Consider the following 15392-nt stretch of genomic DNA (forward strand, 5'->3'; position numbering starts at 1 on the left):
TCTTCCCCTGTAGACCATGAACTAGAGCAAGTCATTAGTCTTAGGCATCTGTGAGAGAGGCCTCCCTAGCACAACCCTGAGTATATAGATGGATACTCAATACTTGCCTGGTGAGTGAATGGCTAGTATCTGTAGTGTATGTTCTATAACTTCATGGGTCAACAGATACTATTAATATTGTTGGGTTGTTGTTTATTTAAGGAGTCAAGCTAAATTGTTGTTGTTTTTACATTGTGTTTCTGGGACTCTCCTCATGTATGAGTTTTATGAAGGGCAGAGTGCATTGGACTGGATTTTTCTTAACAAGTCCATATAACTATTGCCAGGCTTCTTGTCTCTCATTGTAAGAAGTAGAGAAACTTTCTGATGAACTAGAAGTGGTGAAGCAGTGTGCTCATTCATGAATAAAATACTTATCTTTGCCAACTAATTTATTGACAGTAAAATATCACAAAGAGAAATTGCAGAAACCACTATCACTATACAAAAGCCCACATACCCCTCAAGCTTTTCTACCAGTGGATATTCACTACCAAAAATTTTGACAGTGATTTATCTGAATTCCTTGAATGTCTTTTATTTAGTTGCTCTGTGTCCAGTTCATATTGAGTATCACAGAGATCTGACTCTGATGTTAAGCTATGTAGCTGTTTATTGTTAAACAGAGTGAGCAGTAAGGGACTTGAAGGTAGCTTAGACCCCAAATGAAAGATCACCTTTCACTGTTTGGACAGAGGCACTGTTTTTGCATCATATCCTATATTGGTACTACTGTTCCTTATGTGTGAATTAGTCACTGGTGACTCAGCTCTGAAATGGTTAGTCACAGTAACCTTTGTCATTTAACAGCCATAGTTTTTTATTGGCAGCTTCTTAATGAGCTCATCTCCGGGGTGACAAGTGGCAGAGCTATGACTTTTCTTTAAGAAATTTGAGAGATATAGTCAGTCAACATTTTTATTTACTTTGAGAGAGACTTGAGTTCCAAGGCCTGACTGAGGTTTTCCCGATAGTATCAATACTTGCATTGTCTAACAAAACATGTCAAAATTTTCATACTTGTCATCCAATGAATATGGCAATAACAGTATTGGGCAGACTAGGACTGAGAGGTTGCTGGCTGCAGTTTATAATGACTGAAGAATTAGTATCTGTGAACATTCTGCATGTAACTACTCTGGGTTGAATGTTTTCGAAGAAGTTGAAAAAGCACTTAGTATAACCTGAAGTGGAATCTGCTAAGATGTTACAACTGATGATGTTAAAAATACGAGTGGAGAAGAAAAGAGTTAGTGAATAAATACACAAAATTTGTGAAAATATAAGGTCTTTAACTCTTTGGGTTATTCATTATATTATTTATCAGCAGTCACATTGCAGACAATATTTGAATCTCTCATGTGTTATTAAACTGACAGTGTTAATGGGGAACACCCTTCACTCTCATGAACTTAACCATCATGGTTCTGTGAACTTTTGTCAGAAACAGAAGTTGGATGTCCTGAATTTCTCTACCACTCTGTGTGTGTATGTCCATGTGTATGTGATTTTTTTAAGCTCATGGTGGAGATTGAATTATTTTTGATTGAGAACATCTCCCTCAATTACCATTTAACACTGAATGGCTTTGGAAATTAGCTTTTGTTCCAGGTTTGATAATATTTCTTAATGAACTAAACCTAAAGTTACAAAGCAAACAGTGCTTATATTAAAAAACATATTGTGGTAAAGTCATTTCAATGACAATTAACGTTATTTGAATCAAAGTAATGTCAGACTGCTTTATACTCTTCAGATGCTTTCAAAAGTTAAATTAAGGGAGCTCTCTATTCACATACAAATTTGGAGTAGATATATATTCAAGCTCATACTAAAATTCCAGCAGCTTTTTTTTCAGTCCTCTATGCAAGTACAAGGGCTCCCCTTATAGCTCTGTTGGGAAAGAATCTGCCTGCAATGCAGGAGACCTGGGTTTGATTCCTGGGTTGGGAAGATCCCCGGAGAAGGAAATGGCAACCCACTCCAGTATTCTTGCCGGGAGAATCTCATGGACAGAGGAGCCTGGCGTGCTACAGCCCATGGGGTCACAAGAGTCAGACATGACTTAGCGACTAACCCACCACCACCACCATGCAAGTACAAAGGAAGTTTCCATATTTCAGATCCACTAAACTGTGCAGTTGAGGAGCTTCCACATAAACTTCAAATGAAAGTGATTACTCTGCAATGTAATGACATGCTAAAAGGCAAATATCAAAAGAACCTAATAGAATTCTATAATTTTCTTCCAAACAATGAATATGCTAAATTAAAATCATATGCTTGTGGATTGATACCAGTATTTAGAAGTACCTATCTCATGGACTGATACCAGTATTTGCCAATATCTGTGTGAAAAGACATTTGCAAAGGTGAACTATGTAAAACTTCATTACAGAACAGATGAACATATGCAGTTTTGACGACAGAGAACACTTTGATCTTCACCTAAGCAAAATGATATTCTCCCAAAAGAATTTCATTCTTCTCACTAATAGACCTATATTATTTAAACATTGTAAGCAATTATTAACATTTTTTAGTTTCAGCAACATTTTATTTGTTTTGGAATTCTGTTATGTAAGTACCTACATGATAACCATTTTGATTTTACCTTTGAGCACCTCCAAGCCCCAAATGTTAACTCTCTGCCTTTTACAGAAGTTTCCTCAGCCCACGTTATCAATATATTGTACCATTGTGGGTTTTTGCACAATCGTAAAACTAAAAGGACAGGAACCTTCCATACTTAAATGTAGGCTAGAACCAAACGCAGGGCGTCAAAAGAACCAGGAGACGATTGTGAACAATTCTACAATCTAAGCATCTTGATTGTTCATTGGACACAGGGCACATCAATCCTCCATTGTCAGCAAATGAGCTCAGAGCTCGTGACGAGGGGGCACGTCCTATTGGCTACTCTTCTGGCCCCGCCCCTCCTCTGTGGCCTAGGGGAATCTATTGCGTCAGGCCTGGCTCCACTGTTGTCTGAGGCCCAGCTTTCGGTGGGACGCTCCCGCCGTTGGCTGCCTACCCTCCCTGTCGTGGGGCCTCTTCTGTCGTCCTCTCAGTGGCCGCCTCGTCCCGTCCTGCCACCCTCAGCCTCCCCTCGGGGCAGCCACTTCAGGCGCCACCACCTGGGCTGTTGCCGTCATCACCCGCCCAATTGAGGTAACTGCCCAGTGCCATGTCCACCACGAGAGGTGGAGATCAGGGCCCTGAAGGGCAGCAATGCCCAGCAGGCATGGCCGGGGTGCAGGCCGGACTGTCCAGAGCCCGTGAAGGTGTGGACTGCAACTCCGGGCCTCGCAGGGGTGACGCCGTGCCTGAGGCTGGGGCAGGCGGAATCCCTGAGGCCTCAGGAGGCCCAAGGGAGGCAGCCCTGGAGGGTGGGAGCGCCGAGGAGGGGGAGGAGGAGCAGGCAGGGGGCCGAGACCTCATGGCGGACACACACCACTTCCCCATGGCTGGCTTCCGCCTAACGTTGCTGGACCTGGTACGCTCGGTGCTGAGCCGCATCTACTACAATGACTACATCCTCGTCTGGCCCCACAACGGCCACATGTCGGTCCAGCACCGGGCCCAGCAGCACTCGTCCGATCAAGGCTCGGCCGCAGTGGCCGAGTTCTCCGAGCTCCGGGTGTCGTCGGATGGACCGGGGGAGGGGCCGGCGGGGAAGGCTCCAGCCCAGGAGGTGGAGGAGGCGGAGGAAGCCGAGGAAGCCTCTTTATGGGAGACAGCTGCCGAAGAGTCCGAGGAGTCCAGCTTGTGGGAAGTGGCGCAGGAGCCAGCTGCCCCTGAGGGTGAGCCTTCAGGAGGGGAGGGGGTGAGTTGGGGGGGACGGGGACACTGGCATCTGCAGGCCGGGTCTGGGGACCAGGGATCCCGAGGAGGGGGGCAGGCTCAGAGGAGGGCCTCGGGAAGGGAGGCTGGGAGTGAGGGCCTCCTTGAGTCGAAGGCCAGAGGGGCCCAGTAGAAGCCCAACTCCATAACGACCTCTCTGGTTTGGGGTGCGGGGTGCGGAAATAAGCTTCCCTCTGCCAGCCCTGGTAAGAGGTCTGAGATGATCGGTGCCAGTTATGAGCCCACAGGTGAAGATCAGTGAAGGCAGGTGTTTGGGAGGGAGCTTGAGAGGACATGGAAGAGAACAAGCAAATGGCATACGTCATATTTGGTTCATAGCTTTTAAAAATGGTAAGATTCTTGGAAAGTTGATCCCAAAATATTATGAACTGATACAGGAGCACTTGGTCAAAATGAAGTTTCAGGGGGTTGAGGAACTAATGAGCTTCACCGTAGAATTTGTCATTGAGGTGAAACATATTTTGATGAGAAAGTTCTGACTGAAACAGAATGCATCAGACCCAGAGGATTCTGATCTTTGGCCAGAAGTAATCAGTAGCACAGGGTGACAGATTTACTAGAGAAGAAGAAATAATGTGATTGTGAAAATGATCAAGCAGCAACAAAGTGAGGGCCATGGAAGTGTATCCACCAGAAGGAAGGCCCCCAGTTACTCTTTTCTCAGTTGCTCCTATCCTCCTGCTTCTCCTGAGGGTAGAGTTCTGGATGTCTGTTGCTATTCCTTACGAGTTGGGATTTTTTTTTTTTTTCTGTAAACCTCTGGTCCCAAAGTCTGTATTATTCCTCACTAAAGAGATAGGTAAGCACCAGGATGAGAACTCCAAAAAAGAGATCCAAGGCACTGAATGTGAGGTGAAAGAAGAGAAGTATAACAAAAAACAAGAAGAACCAGAAAAGAATCTGGACCCAGCAAAGGACAGGCCCAAAAATTCCAGGTATCTGTGTATAGCTTTGAAAATAAGCCAGCTATTCCCAGGCATTTACAAATTTTGTTTTTGCTTTTTAATTCTCCCAGTAAATTAAGAACAAGTTTGTTTAAAATTAGTTCAGCAATTCAAATTTACCTACTTAATGTTTATAGAACACTCACGCACCTAGTCACTGGACTCCAGTACTCTTGCCTGGAAAATCCCATGGATGGAGGAGCCTGGTAGGCTGCAGTCCATGGGGTCGTGAAGAGTCGGACACGACTGAGCGACTTCCCTTTCACTTTTCACTTTCATGCATTGGAGAAGGAAATGGCAACCCACTCCAGTGTTCTTGCCTGGAGAATCCCAGGGGCGAGGGAGCCTGGTGGGCTGCCGTCTATGGGGTCACACAGAGTCGGACACGACTGAAGTGACGCAGCAACAGCAGCAGCAGCAGCATGCACCTAGTAATATAAAGTGCATTATGTACTGAAGTATACTTCATGGCTCCTCATTTGTTTTTATGAGGTCTTTTGTCCTCTACCTGTAAGACTACTAACAAGTTGTAAATGTATTAGTACCTAAGACCAGTATTTGTTTAGTAAACAGTTACTAGAAGCAGCAGTGAAAGTAACTGGGCTTCGCACTAGTAGAGTGTTTATTTCTTGACCACAGAAGTCGAGTCTCCTGCACTAAGAGATGACATCTTTTAGAATGTGACTACTTACAAATAGCAAAAAGTTCAGAATTTCAAGTAGGGACCACATTTAGTGATTAATAGGTAAACATTTGTTCAGTTGTAGATTTTTTTTTAAATTTTATGTGACAGTTAAAAGAAGAGTAACTTTGTCATAGTATGACTTGCTTATCACTGAGCTGGTAATGAAGGTATAAGATATATCTTGTCTTTAATAATGAACATTTTTCCCTCATTTTCATAATGGTGTATTTCAAAACAGCCTCTTTCTCATATGGTAGATATGGAAACTGAGGGTCTGGGAGAGTAAAGGAGTATCGTCTGTGGCCTGAGCACAGACTTTTAAGGTGAAAAGAGTGATTTAAGTCCAAGAATAGCCTCTCAAAGGGGAAAAAAAAAACATGTATAGTGTTGGGCAAGAGGGAGAGAAGGTTGGTAGGATCATATAATTGAAGCCATCAGGTTGTACATATATCAATATCTATGATGCAGGTTACAAGAGGGAAATATGTTGTTCTTCCCTACTTGTTGAGATAACAGCCCTCAGATATAGATTAGATTAAGAAAGTCTCTGGTGCTGGTAAATACTGTATAATTGTTCATTTTCTATCATTTCATCCTACAGTTTGGAAGACTAGAAAGATGGAGAAAGAAGAATCCTGATTTTCAGGGTTTTCATTTTGCAGAAGCCCATGGGAATGTTATTAATGCTGATTCCATTCCAAAATTCATTTCCCTAAAAGTGACATCCAATAACATGACTTGTACCATCTACAGATATGTTTGAGAGTGTTTGTTCTAGTTAAAAATAAGTTTATTTTATATAGGGCTTCCCTGGTGGCTCAGAGGTTAAAGCGTCTGCCTGCAATGCGGGAGACCTGGGTTCAGTCCCTGGGTCGGGAAGATCCCCTGGAGGAGGAAATGGCAACCCACTCCAGTATTCTTGCCTGGAGAATCCCATGGACAGAGGAGCTTGGTGGGCTACAGTCCATGGGGTCGCAAAGAGTTGGACACAACTGAGCGACTTCACTTCACTTCACTTCACTTCAAACTGAAATGCAGGCAAATTTTGTTTAGGTAAATAATCCTGACTCAAATCTCTTTCACTTTTGTTTGACCCACTTTACTTTCATTGAAAGGCATCACTTTCCACCATTTGGTAAGCCTGCTTTAAATTCCTTATTGCAGCCCCAAATAAATTGAAATATCAAGTTTAAAACAATTTTTGTAAAGACAGAAATGGAGATCAAGCCTTTAGAACTGAGCTTGTTTACTGCATGATGGTAAAGAATCTGCCTGCAATGCAGAAGACCCAGGTTCTATCCCTGGGTTGGAAAGATCCCTGGAGAAGGGCATGGCACTCCAGTATTCTTGCCTGGAGAATTCCATGGATAGAGGAGCCTGGAAGGCTACAGTGCATGGGGTCGCAAAGAGTTGGACATGACTGAATGACTAACACTTCCAGAAAAATATCCAAGGGACAGAGCTGGTTTCAGAAGGTCACAGACATAATACCAGGTATATGAAGTCTAAGAGAACATTCACTCACCAGGTACGGATGGTAGATATACACACAGAGTAAAAAGCAATGCCTGTGAGGATGTGTGCGTACTCAAGCATACAGGAAGGCATGCAGTGGAAAGATAAAAACTACATTTAGGATGGTGGCTACCCCTTGGGGAAAGAAAAGGATGGTGATCCTATTGGGGAGGGATCCACAGTGGGCTTCAACTATATTTGTAATATTACATTTCTTAAGCTGGGTGGTGAGTACATAGATGTCAGCAGTATTATTCTCTATACCTTTGTATAGGTCTGAAATATTTCATAATTAAAAATGAGTAAAATAGAGGAAAGGGAGAGAATAAGCTTGATATCTAGACTGTTTAAGAGGGAAAAAAGGATAAGTCACATTTGATCAGAGGATCAGAGAAGGCTCATTTCTGCATTTAGTTAAAGCTTCCTAAGTGCTCTCTTGGTAGCATTGATACCTTCTCTCATATTCTGTGGTAGGACATCTTATATTCCAACTTATATTAGCATTTTTAATTGAGGTGAAGTTCACTTAAAACCAACCATTTATAAGTGAACAATTCAATGACATTGACAATTTTGTGCAAGCACATCTTTAGTTCTGAGCATTTTCATCACCCCAAAACTCTGTACCTATTAAGCAGTCATTCACCATTTCCTCACCCTCCAATTCCCTGGCAGCCACCAATCTGCTTTCTATCTCAATGAATTCACCTATTCTGGACATTTCCTATAAACAAAACCATACAATATGTGAACGTGTGTGTCTGGCTTCTTTCACTTAGCATGTTTTTAAGGCTCATCTGCATTGTAGCATGTATCAGCATTTAATTTTAGGGCTGAATAATATTTCTGTTGTATGTATATACCACAGTTTGTTTATCCATTCCTTTTGTTGGTAGACATTTGCATTGTTTCCACCTTTTGATTATTGTGAATAGTGCTGTTATGAACATTTGTGTCCAAGTATGTGTGCATGATATATATGTGTGTATCTCCTGCCCCCACCTCACCTCCCCCAGGACTGTGAACTTCTGAATGTTTGGGGCCTTAAGATGTTTTATCTTTCCCAAAGTCCTAGGCACTGAGTTGTCCACTTAGTAGGTGCTCCACTAATATCTGTCAAAGTAAACTTAACACTTACACTGTCATTTTTTTTTTTGTCACTGATGCTGATGTTTTAAAATGTGTTATATTATTCCTTATGGCTAGAACCACATGGTGAGACAGAAGGCAAAGCACTCCCTGTCACCATTATTTCAACTAAAAGGGCAGGTCAAGTAGTATGATTTGAGGCCCTTCGAACTGGTTCTGATTTGTTAGTATTTCTGCGGTGCTAGTTGTTAAAATAGTATTGTTTCTAGACCCAGGGAAGAGGTATCTCTGTCTTGAGCTCTATGCTTTAGAGGGCCACTTTAGTCTTCTTTCAGCCACACCCCTCCTGCCAGGGCCAGGAGCCCAGCCCGTGGGAACAAGGGGTGTGTCCCTGCTAGCCCATGCTCCAGGTACCTGGCAGCCCTAAACAGTCCCTAGCCTGCTTCCAGGGCCCGTGTGCTCCTCTTAGACCTGTCCTGGGGGTGGCTGACTGCACTCACTGCTGGGGTGGGTGCTCCCAGGCCCAAGGAGGGGTTGTAGGCCCAGAAGGGGGTGTGGCCTGGCCTAGGAGCCAGGGCATGGGTGGGGGAAGGGAAGGAGGGCAGCTCTCCCTACGTCATCAGGGCAGAACTTAGAGGAGTATGAGAATTCTAAATCCCAACCTGGCCTTTCAGGTCATTAGAAAGGTACATTTGTCATGGAAGGAGATACAACTTATTTAATGGTTTATCATTTGATTTAAACATTTCAAATATTTTTAGACATGTTATGTGGATCCCTACTAAACTTTTTTTTTTTTGAACCTTGCAAATAGGACAAATGTTATTTTCTGCTCTATTACTCTTTCCCCTTGCTCACTCTGTGTTACACTTGGTTACCTGAGCACAGCGGGGCCCCTTCCTTTTGATAATGGCTTGTTCTAGAAGCCCATCTTGCAGGAAGACTCAGACCTAGTCCCTGAGCCAGGCTGCAGTACAATCTCCATCTTGTCCCCTCTACTCACCTGTCTGCATTTTCTCTCCCACCCATCTCTTTGCTCCTCATGTGTTTACACATGAAAACCCCCTCTTTAGTAGTACCACTCCCTCATATAGATGCCCACCTGGAGGCCATCAGCTTGGTCAGGCACACCTGCATAGGGGTCCTTTCTGCTCCACACAACCTCTCAAGATCATTTGCTCTTCTGACAACCCTTGGGTCTAAATTGTCAATAACCTATTTAATTTCCCTCCCCATGTGACAGAGACAGACTATAGAACAAGCTTTATTGAATTTATTTGCTTTGCATACAGCAGAAATCAAAGAAGCTGAAAACTTATCAAAATGTGCCTTTATGCATCAAAAAAGACTTAACCTAAAAAAAAAAAGACTTCACCTCTTTACTTAAAACATAGTTTTTTGTTGTTAAGTGTGAAAAAGAAATTGTTAATGGAGAGTTCTTAGAGTGAGAATAACCTAATTATGGTCCAGCCTGAGAAAAGGGGGAAGGGAGGTGTAACAGTTAACCTACCAGGATTACCTGGGTAAAGGCATCTACCTTAATGAACTATTCACTATGGAAATACAACAGAAATCAAACCAAATCAATCAAAAACCTAGCACTATCAAAAAGGCAAAAATATAGTATAAGGAAAAATACTTGTTTTATAGAGAAAATGCAAAATCCAGCAAATGATTGTACAGTATCACATTATACCATCATCAGGAAAACCAAGCACCAAGGGTTGAAATTGCTTCTCCCACCCTATAGCCTCTGAATTTTTCTTGCATAAGGCAGCGCCCTACTCAGAAATTAAAGGCACAGTTATGTCTAGGGCTGCATTTCTGTTTAAACAAAGTAGCTCCACAGTGACAGGGGCAGATACCATGAAAGGTGTAATACTAAGACACTTCTGGGTTCCCTGAGAAAATGAGCCAGGTACTGTCCAGGCATCCAGAAGGAGCTCTCCCTTAGGGGGGTGTGGGTGTGTGTGTGTGTGTGTGTGTGTGGCAGGTTGGGGAGGGAGTGGTGGAATGGAGGGCAAGGACTTGGAGTGAGTGGTTCACTGGGGAGGTGGGAGCTGTCCAGCCTAGTGACTGTTGGGTGTGTGTGCCTCTAGGAATGAGGGCGGGGAAAGGCTAATTCAATCACTCCAGGCTTCCAGTTAGCAGAAAGACCTGTTCTATGGCTTTGAGAATTCAATTTTGCTTTGAGCCCAAATCTTGTGAAACAGAGGCTGCTGAGGGAAAGCAACAAGAAACTGGGCTACTGGGAGCCTGGGCATAAGACAGCTGTCCAGGAGCCCCAGACTTCCTTCGTGGAAGGATTCCCATCTGCTTGACTAAAAGCACAGCTTTTGGTCTCCGCTGTGCTGTGCTGTGCTTAGTTGCTCAATTGTGTTCGACTCTTTGCGACCCCATGGACTGTAGCCCACCAGGCTTCTCTGTCCATGGGATTTCCCAGGCAAGAATATTGGGATGTGTTGCCATGCCCTCCTCCAGGGGATCTTCCTGACCCAGGGATCAAACCCAGGTCTCCTGCATTGCAGGCAGATTCTTTTATTGTCTGAGTCACCAGGGAAGCCCCCATGTGCAAAATTTGAATTTTAAGAGGGCCTTAAGTGCTTTTAAAATAGGATGTATGTGACATGTACTATGCTTCTGAGCAACTAGAGAGGGCCACAATAGCACTGGGGTAAGAGGTCAAACACTGGAGGGCTAACCCCTCAGAGGAGTATGATAGTCCCCAAGGAATGGTATGCCTCATAGGAAGGTGCTCACAGCTGCCAGACTTGTGACAGGTTGACATGCGGCATGTGCAAAGAGAGCTCTGTGTAAGTTGCAGGGGTTGGGGGCCCTCAGGGATACAAAGAAGGTGTTTCAAAGGGCATTGGACAGACTGGGGAGCTGGCTGTGCAAATTTTTTTCTTGGAAACCCAGAATTTTCACTTCTATCAATACCACCTCTTCTCAGGAAGCTTTACAAAGTTCAGAGCAGCAACGAAAGAACTAAAGTATTTAATTAGGCTCATAAAACATATAAGCCAATCCTTGGACCAGATCATCTGGATATTTCCATTAGAATGAATTTATTTGATCAAGGGAAATGCCTACCTCTTAGTTGCTCCACCAAAATGTTTTAGCTTTTTCCCTTCTACAGCCCATGGTCCAAAGTTAAAGATTTCTCAATTCAACAGCAGTGCAAACATTTTACATAGTTTTTATAAAGGAAATGCTGGGTTTTCAGATGCTGGCAGTGACTGTACTGAAGGTTAGGCATTCATGGGATCTATTTCATTCAAATAATTATTAGCTTTAATGCCCATTTTAAGGCTCTTATGCTTAATAAAAATGGCTACCATAAATAATTCACTACATGGCATTAATATAGCTATTGGCAATTATAATTTGAAATGCTGATACTCCACCCAGGAGCAGTTTATTGCATCATTTCTGCTATAAGGCTCCATGCCTCAGCTTTCTTCTTGGCCAGGGAGAACCAGACCGGTTCAGCCGGCTCAACCGGCTGTGGTAGCATGGCTGGAAGTGTAGCAGACCTGGTTTCTTTTTCCATCGAAGGTACTTGAAATATCTTCTCATGTTCAAATCCAACTGGAACCAAACCATAGCAAATAACACATAAGCAGTAAGAAGCCCCAGAGATACTGAAGTATGTTTATGGGATGCAATAAAAATTTCCCTCCTTTTAGGTTTTCTCTGGTTTCTAAATGTCAGTGCTATAGGGTGGTATGTGAAAGGAGTAATGTCAGTATGGCTAGAACCACAGAGGCCTGGACATTGGAAGGCCTCAGAATAAACACCTGCAGCTGTAACTGCCAATCTTTGGGTTGTTATTATTGGACTGTCTTACACTTTTGAACTGAGACCAGAGCGGAAACATGTTATATGGTATCCGTTCAGTTTTTAAAATTTCAAATAAGGTAATATTGCTTTTGTTTTTCCAATCCCTTATGTTGTATGAAATCACTGTTGATGACTCAATAGGTCCACCCAGGAAAAGTCTATGCTAAATAACATTATATCAAGACTACCTCGCTATGCCCCAGTTCTGCAAGTACCTCCTTCCCTCATCCTGCTTTACGGTTGATTGACTTAGTGGCTTAGAGTCAGCCAGTGGTTCTCAACTCTGGTCACATATTAGAACCATCTAGGGTCTCTTTAAAAATACAAATGCACATGCTATTTCATGAACTAACTGAATTAGAATCTCCAACAGTGGATCCAAAACCATCTATAATTTTTTAAAAATCACATCAGGTGATTCTAATACATAGTGAGAGTTGAAAACCACTTGATAGGACTACCGTGCGCATGAGAAGCTATTCACTTGACCTACTGTGCTGCTATATCATGGCCAGACAGTGGATTCCTAAATTCCTAGTCTAATTTCTTCATGAGATGGACTAAGGAAGAGAACAAAGATGACTCAATATAAACCTATCCTCCCCTCTCCCTGCTCCTTCTAGAAAGAAAAAAATCCCTCTGACACATAACTCTACTGATGAGACCCCATTCGATTTTATCACAGCACAGTGTTTTTCTCAGCTTTCAACATGCCCCACCTCTCATATCCCTGCTCAGAATATGGAGGGGTTGAAACAAGCCTTTTAAATAGTTTTTTAAAATTCAATACTATTGGGCATCTATACTGGATTATTTTTCACAGTTTCACTGGGAATGTAGAGGGTGAGAAAGTACCACTTCGCTGTGAACTAGAAAGTGGCTTGGTATTCTGTCCTTTTGAATACCAGCCACAGGAACGTTCTAGTGCATGATCACAATTTTGTTCCTATACAGATTCCTTGATGGGGTAAAAGACTGAAAGGCCCTCTGAAAGTTACACACTGGACTGACTTATATTAGTCATAATAGTTGGATTTTCCTAAAACAAGCTAATATCTGTATCTAATGGAAGTACCATGAGAGAATCACAAGCTGACTTGGGGGAAGAGACACGTATTGCCTGAGTTTGAAATGGGAAGTTTCACATTCTGTGAGAGCTCTTTTGGGAGTCGAGGGATAGGGTGTTTTTTTTGTTTTTGTTTTTTACCTGTTTTGGTAGACTTTGGAGGCTTTGTTGGTGCCATCTTCTCTTGTCTCTTGACATCAGAAATGAGAACCATTCTTGGTTGGCTTTCACTTACAAGGCCAGTTCTCTTTAATACAAAAATGAGAACAGAATGATCTTATAAGTCCTGATATGAAAATAGCAAATTACTTACTCAGATCATAGCTGCACGTCCCATCCTGGGCATTATAAGTTCAACATTAACCAAAAAGAAAGAGAGGTAAGGAAGGAAAGAGCACAGAAAGCACCTAGGTTCAGAATTTAGGATCACAAAATCTAAGCTGGTTCAACGTTATCACCTTTCTGAGCTGGGAGAAAAGGTTATCTAATCATATAAACAGTGTAGTAAACAGGTTAACATGAGAATTACTTAGCTCGACTACAACCTTTTCTCCAGCAGTTAACCAGCACTTAACAGAAAGCTCACCGAAATGTGGTGGTTGCAAACAAATCTTATCAATTAATTGGGTTCCATAGATTTCTACACAACAAAACTTGTTTACATCTTGTGATCATGCCTTGCATTAGGAAATGATATAACTATAGGTCTTTTCAAAATGGTACAGTTTAAGCTTTTCAAATTAACCTCACCACAACTGATCTAAATTAATTAGTTTACATATCTTAGTATATTTCCCTTTGACAAAATTTTAACCAAGGTAGACTTTTCTACCTGTATGATCCTGCTCCCATAAAAATAATAATGATGAAATGAAAAGATCTTTAAAGCAAAAAGTGAAAACAGATTTTCACATGATCCTTCAACAAATTCTTTAAGCACTTAAAAGTATAGGAACTTAGACATCTCTTGTTATGTAAACTTCATTGAGTTTTCTTGAGGCAGTTTTATGCAGTGTTGACAAAAGGGGTCCTCATTCTAAAACTTGCAAAGACATTGCAAATGGGACATTAAAAGCAAGATGTCATCCTATCATGTTCTGATCCATTAGCCTAGTTTATCACATAATTTCACTTTTAATCTATAGGGAGGTGCCAGACCAAACCAAATCAATATGTGGAAGCCCGAACACTAAACATTACCTTGTAAATCATTACGTACTGATAATGGAAAGGTGCCCAGAAATAAAATGTTAAGTGAAAAAAAAAAGTTTAATTCCATTCAGTTTCTTAAATGCATATACATATTTAGAGGCTAAAATATTTGTAAGAATATATTCAACTCACCCCAGTGGTGACCTTTGGGGTTTTCTTATATCTACTTATGCCTCAACCAATTTGGAGGAATCCTATTCTAGAATATTTAGAACAGGATTTGATTTATAGAACCTTCTCTATGCATCGCTTTTCACAGATCCTTTAGGAACATAAAGTGGGGGCACCTTTCTATGAGTACAAACCAAGTCTTTCCCCTCAAAAGTCCCTTTGCCTTGATTAATGCACCCAAGGAGGTGGGGAACTGCATGTCTGGCAAAGTTCCTAATACAAACTTAATCAATTGGCTCCAATGACCTTTTGGAGTGTTTTGGAGGCTGCTCGAGGTCCTACTCCGTGTCTGGATTCTTTCATCTCAGCCTTGGCTGCAGCTCTACTCTTGGGTCTTGGCTTTTTGGGAGGAATGTTGGCCTGGAAGCTCCTCTGCTCCTGCTTTATCGCAGTTATCCAAGCTGGCTCTGAGGTGGCATAGTCTGACCATTGACCAGGAGCTTTTCCTGAAAAAGGAATGAAAGAAAGTAGAACTAAAGTGAGGCAGGCTGGGTCTTGAGACTGACTGGGACCTACCTGCAATAATGTCTCAAATGGGATCCTTGTTAACTGCCAAATGAAAATAAACAACAAATAGAGAAGGGCCCCATTCTTTAGTGCCTTCCCCACAACTTTGCGAGGCAGGAACACCTTGAGTAGTTAAGCTGCACTTCAGAGTTTGTCAACTGTCCTTTTACTGGTCCCTTTCCCTCCCTTGTCCATCTCTCTTTCTATCCCCAATTCAGGTAGGACAATGGTTGCCAAATGGGCCAGAGAAGTTCCTAGGAGGCCAGATGATTAGGCCACTGATATCATTTCTCTAACTCCAAGGAAAATCTTATTGCATCTGTTACTTCATAGTCTCTAATGAAGGTGTGTGGTTATGGATATGGTTATAGGCATGTACAAGACTATGTGATGATAATTCTGAAGGTACAAAGGCTTTGAGAGAGATAAATGCTCAAAAAGTCACCTAGCTCTTGAT

At 42.3% G+C, this 15392-nt stretch overlaps 2 protein-coding genes across 2 annotated transcripts in view; one reads left to right on the top strand and one right to left on the bottom strand.

The window, feature by feature from the left end:
* The first annotated feature begins 3226 nt into the window (after nucleotides 1-3226).
* CT47C1 (cancer/testis antigen family 47 member C1) lies at nucleotides 3227-5802 on the top strand. The gene is made up of 3 exons (XM_052662606.1): nucleotides 3227-3842; nucleotides 4697-4838; nucleotides 5790-5802. Exons 1-3 carry the CDS (start codon nucleotides 3227-3229, stop codon nucleotides 5800-5802), a joined length of 771 nt encoding a protein of 256 aa, XP_052518566.1.
* Nucleotides 5803-11554: 5752 nt separating this feature from the next.
* KIAA1210 (KIAA1210 ortholog) overlaps nucleotides 11555-15392 on the bottom strand; it is a 46267-nt gene continuing 42429 nt past the window's right edge. The window contains exons 9-11 of the mRNA XM_052663834.1: nucleotides 14675-14874; nucleotides 13187-13292; nucleotides 11555-11727 (exon numbers count right to left, since the gene is read on the bottom strand). Coding sequence (XP_052519794.1) covers nucleotides 11555-11727; nucleotides 13187-13292; nucleotides 14675-14874 — 479 coding nt within the window. The remainder of the gene's footprint in view (nucleotides 11728-13186; nucleotides 13293-14674; nucleotides 14875-15392) is intronic.

The sequence above is a fragment of the Budorcas taxicolor genome, chromosome X, assembly GCF_023091745.1.
Source record: "Budorcas taxicolor isolate Tak-1 chromosome X, Takin1.1, whole genome shotgun sequence".
NCBI lineage: Eukaryota > Metazoa > Chordata > Mammalia > Artiodactyla > Bovidae > Budorcas > Budorcas taxicolor.

Bases quoted from the DNA above. Each gene is read 5' to 3' on its own strand.
- CT47C1 (XM_052662606.1), top strand. From the start codon at position 3,227: ATGTCCACCACGAGAGGTGGAGATCAGGGCCCTGAAGGGCAGCAATGC. The intron at 3,843-4,696 runs GTGAGCCTTCAG...TCCTCACTAAAG, and splicing joins GGAGCCAGCTGCCCCTGAGG to AGATAGGTAAGCACCAGGAT.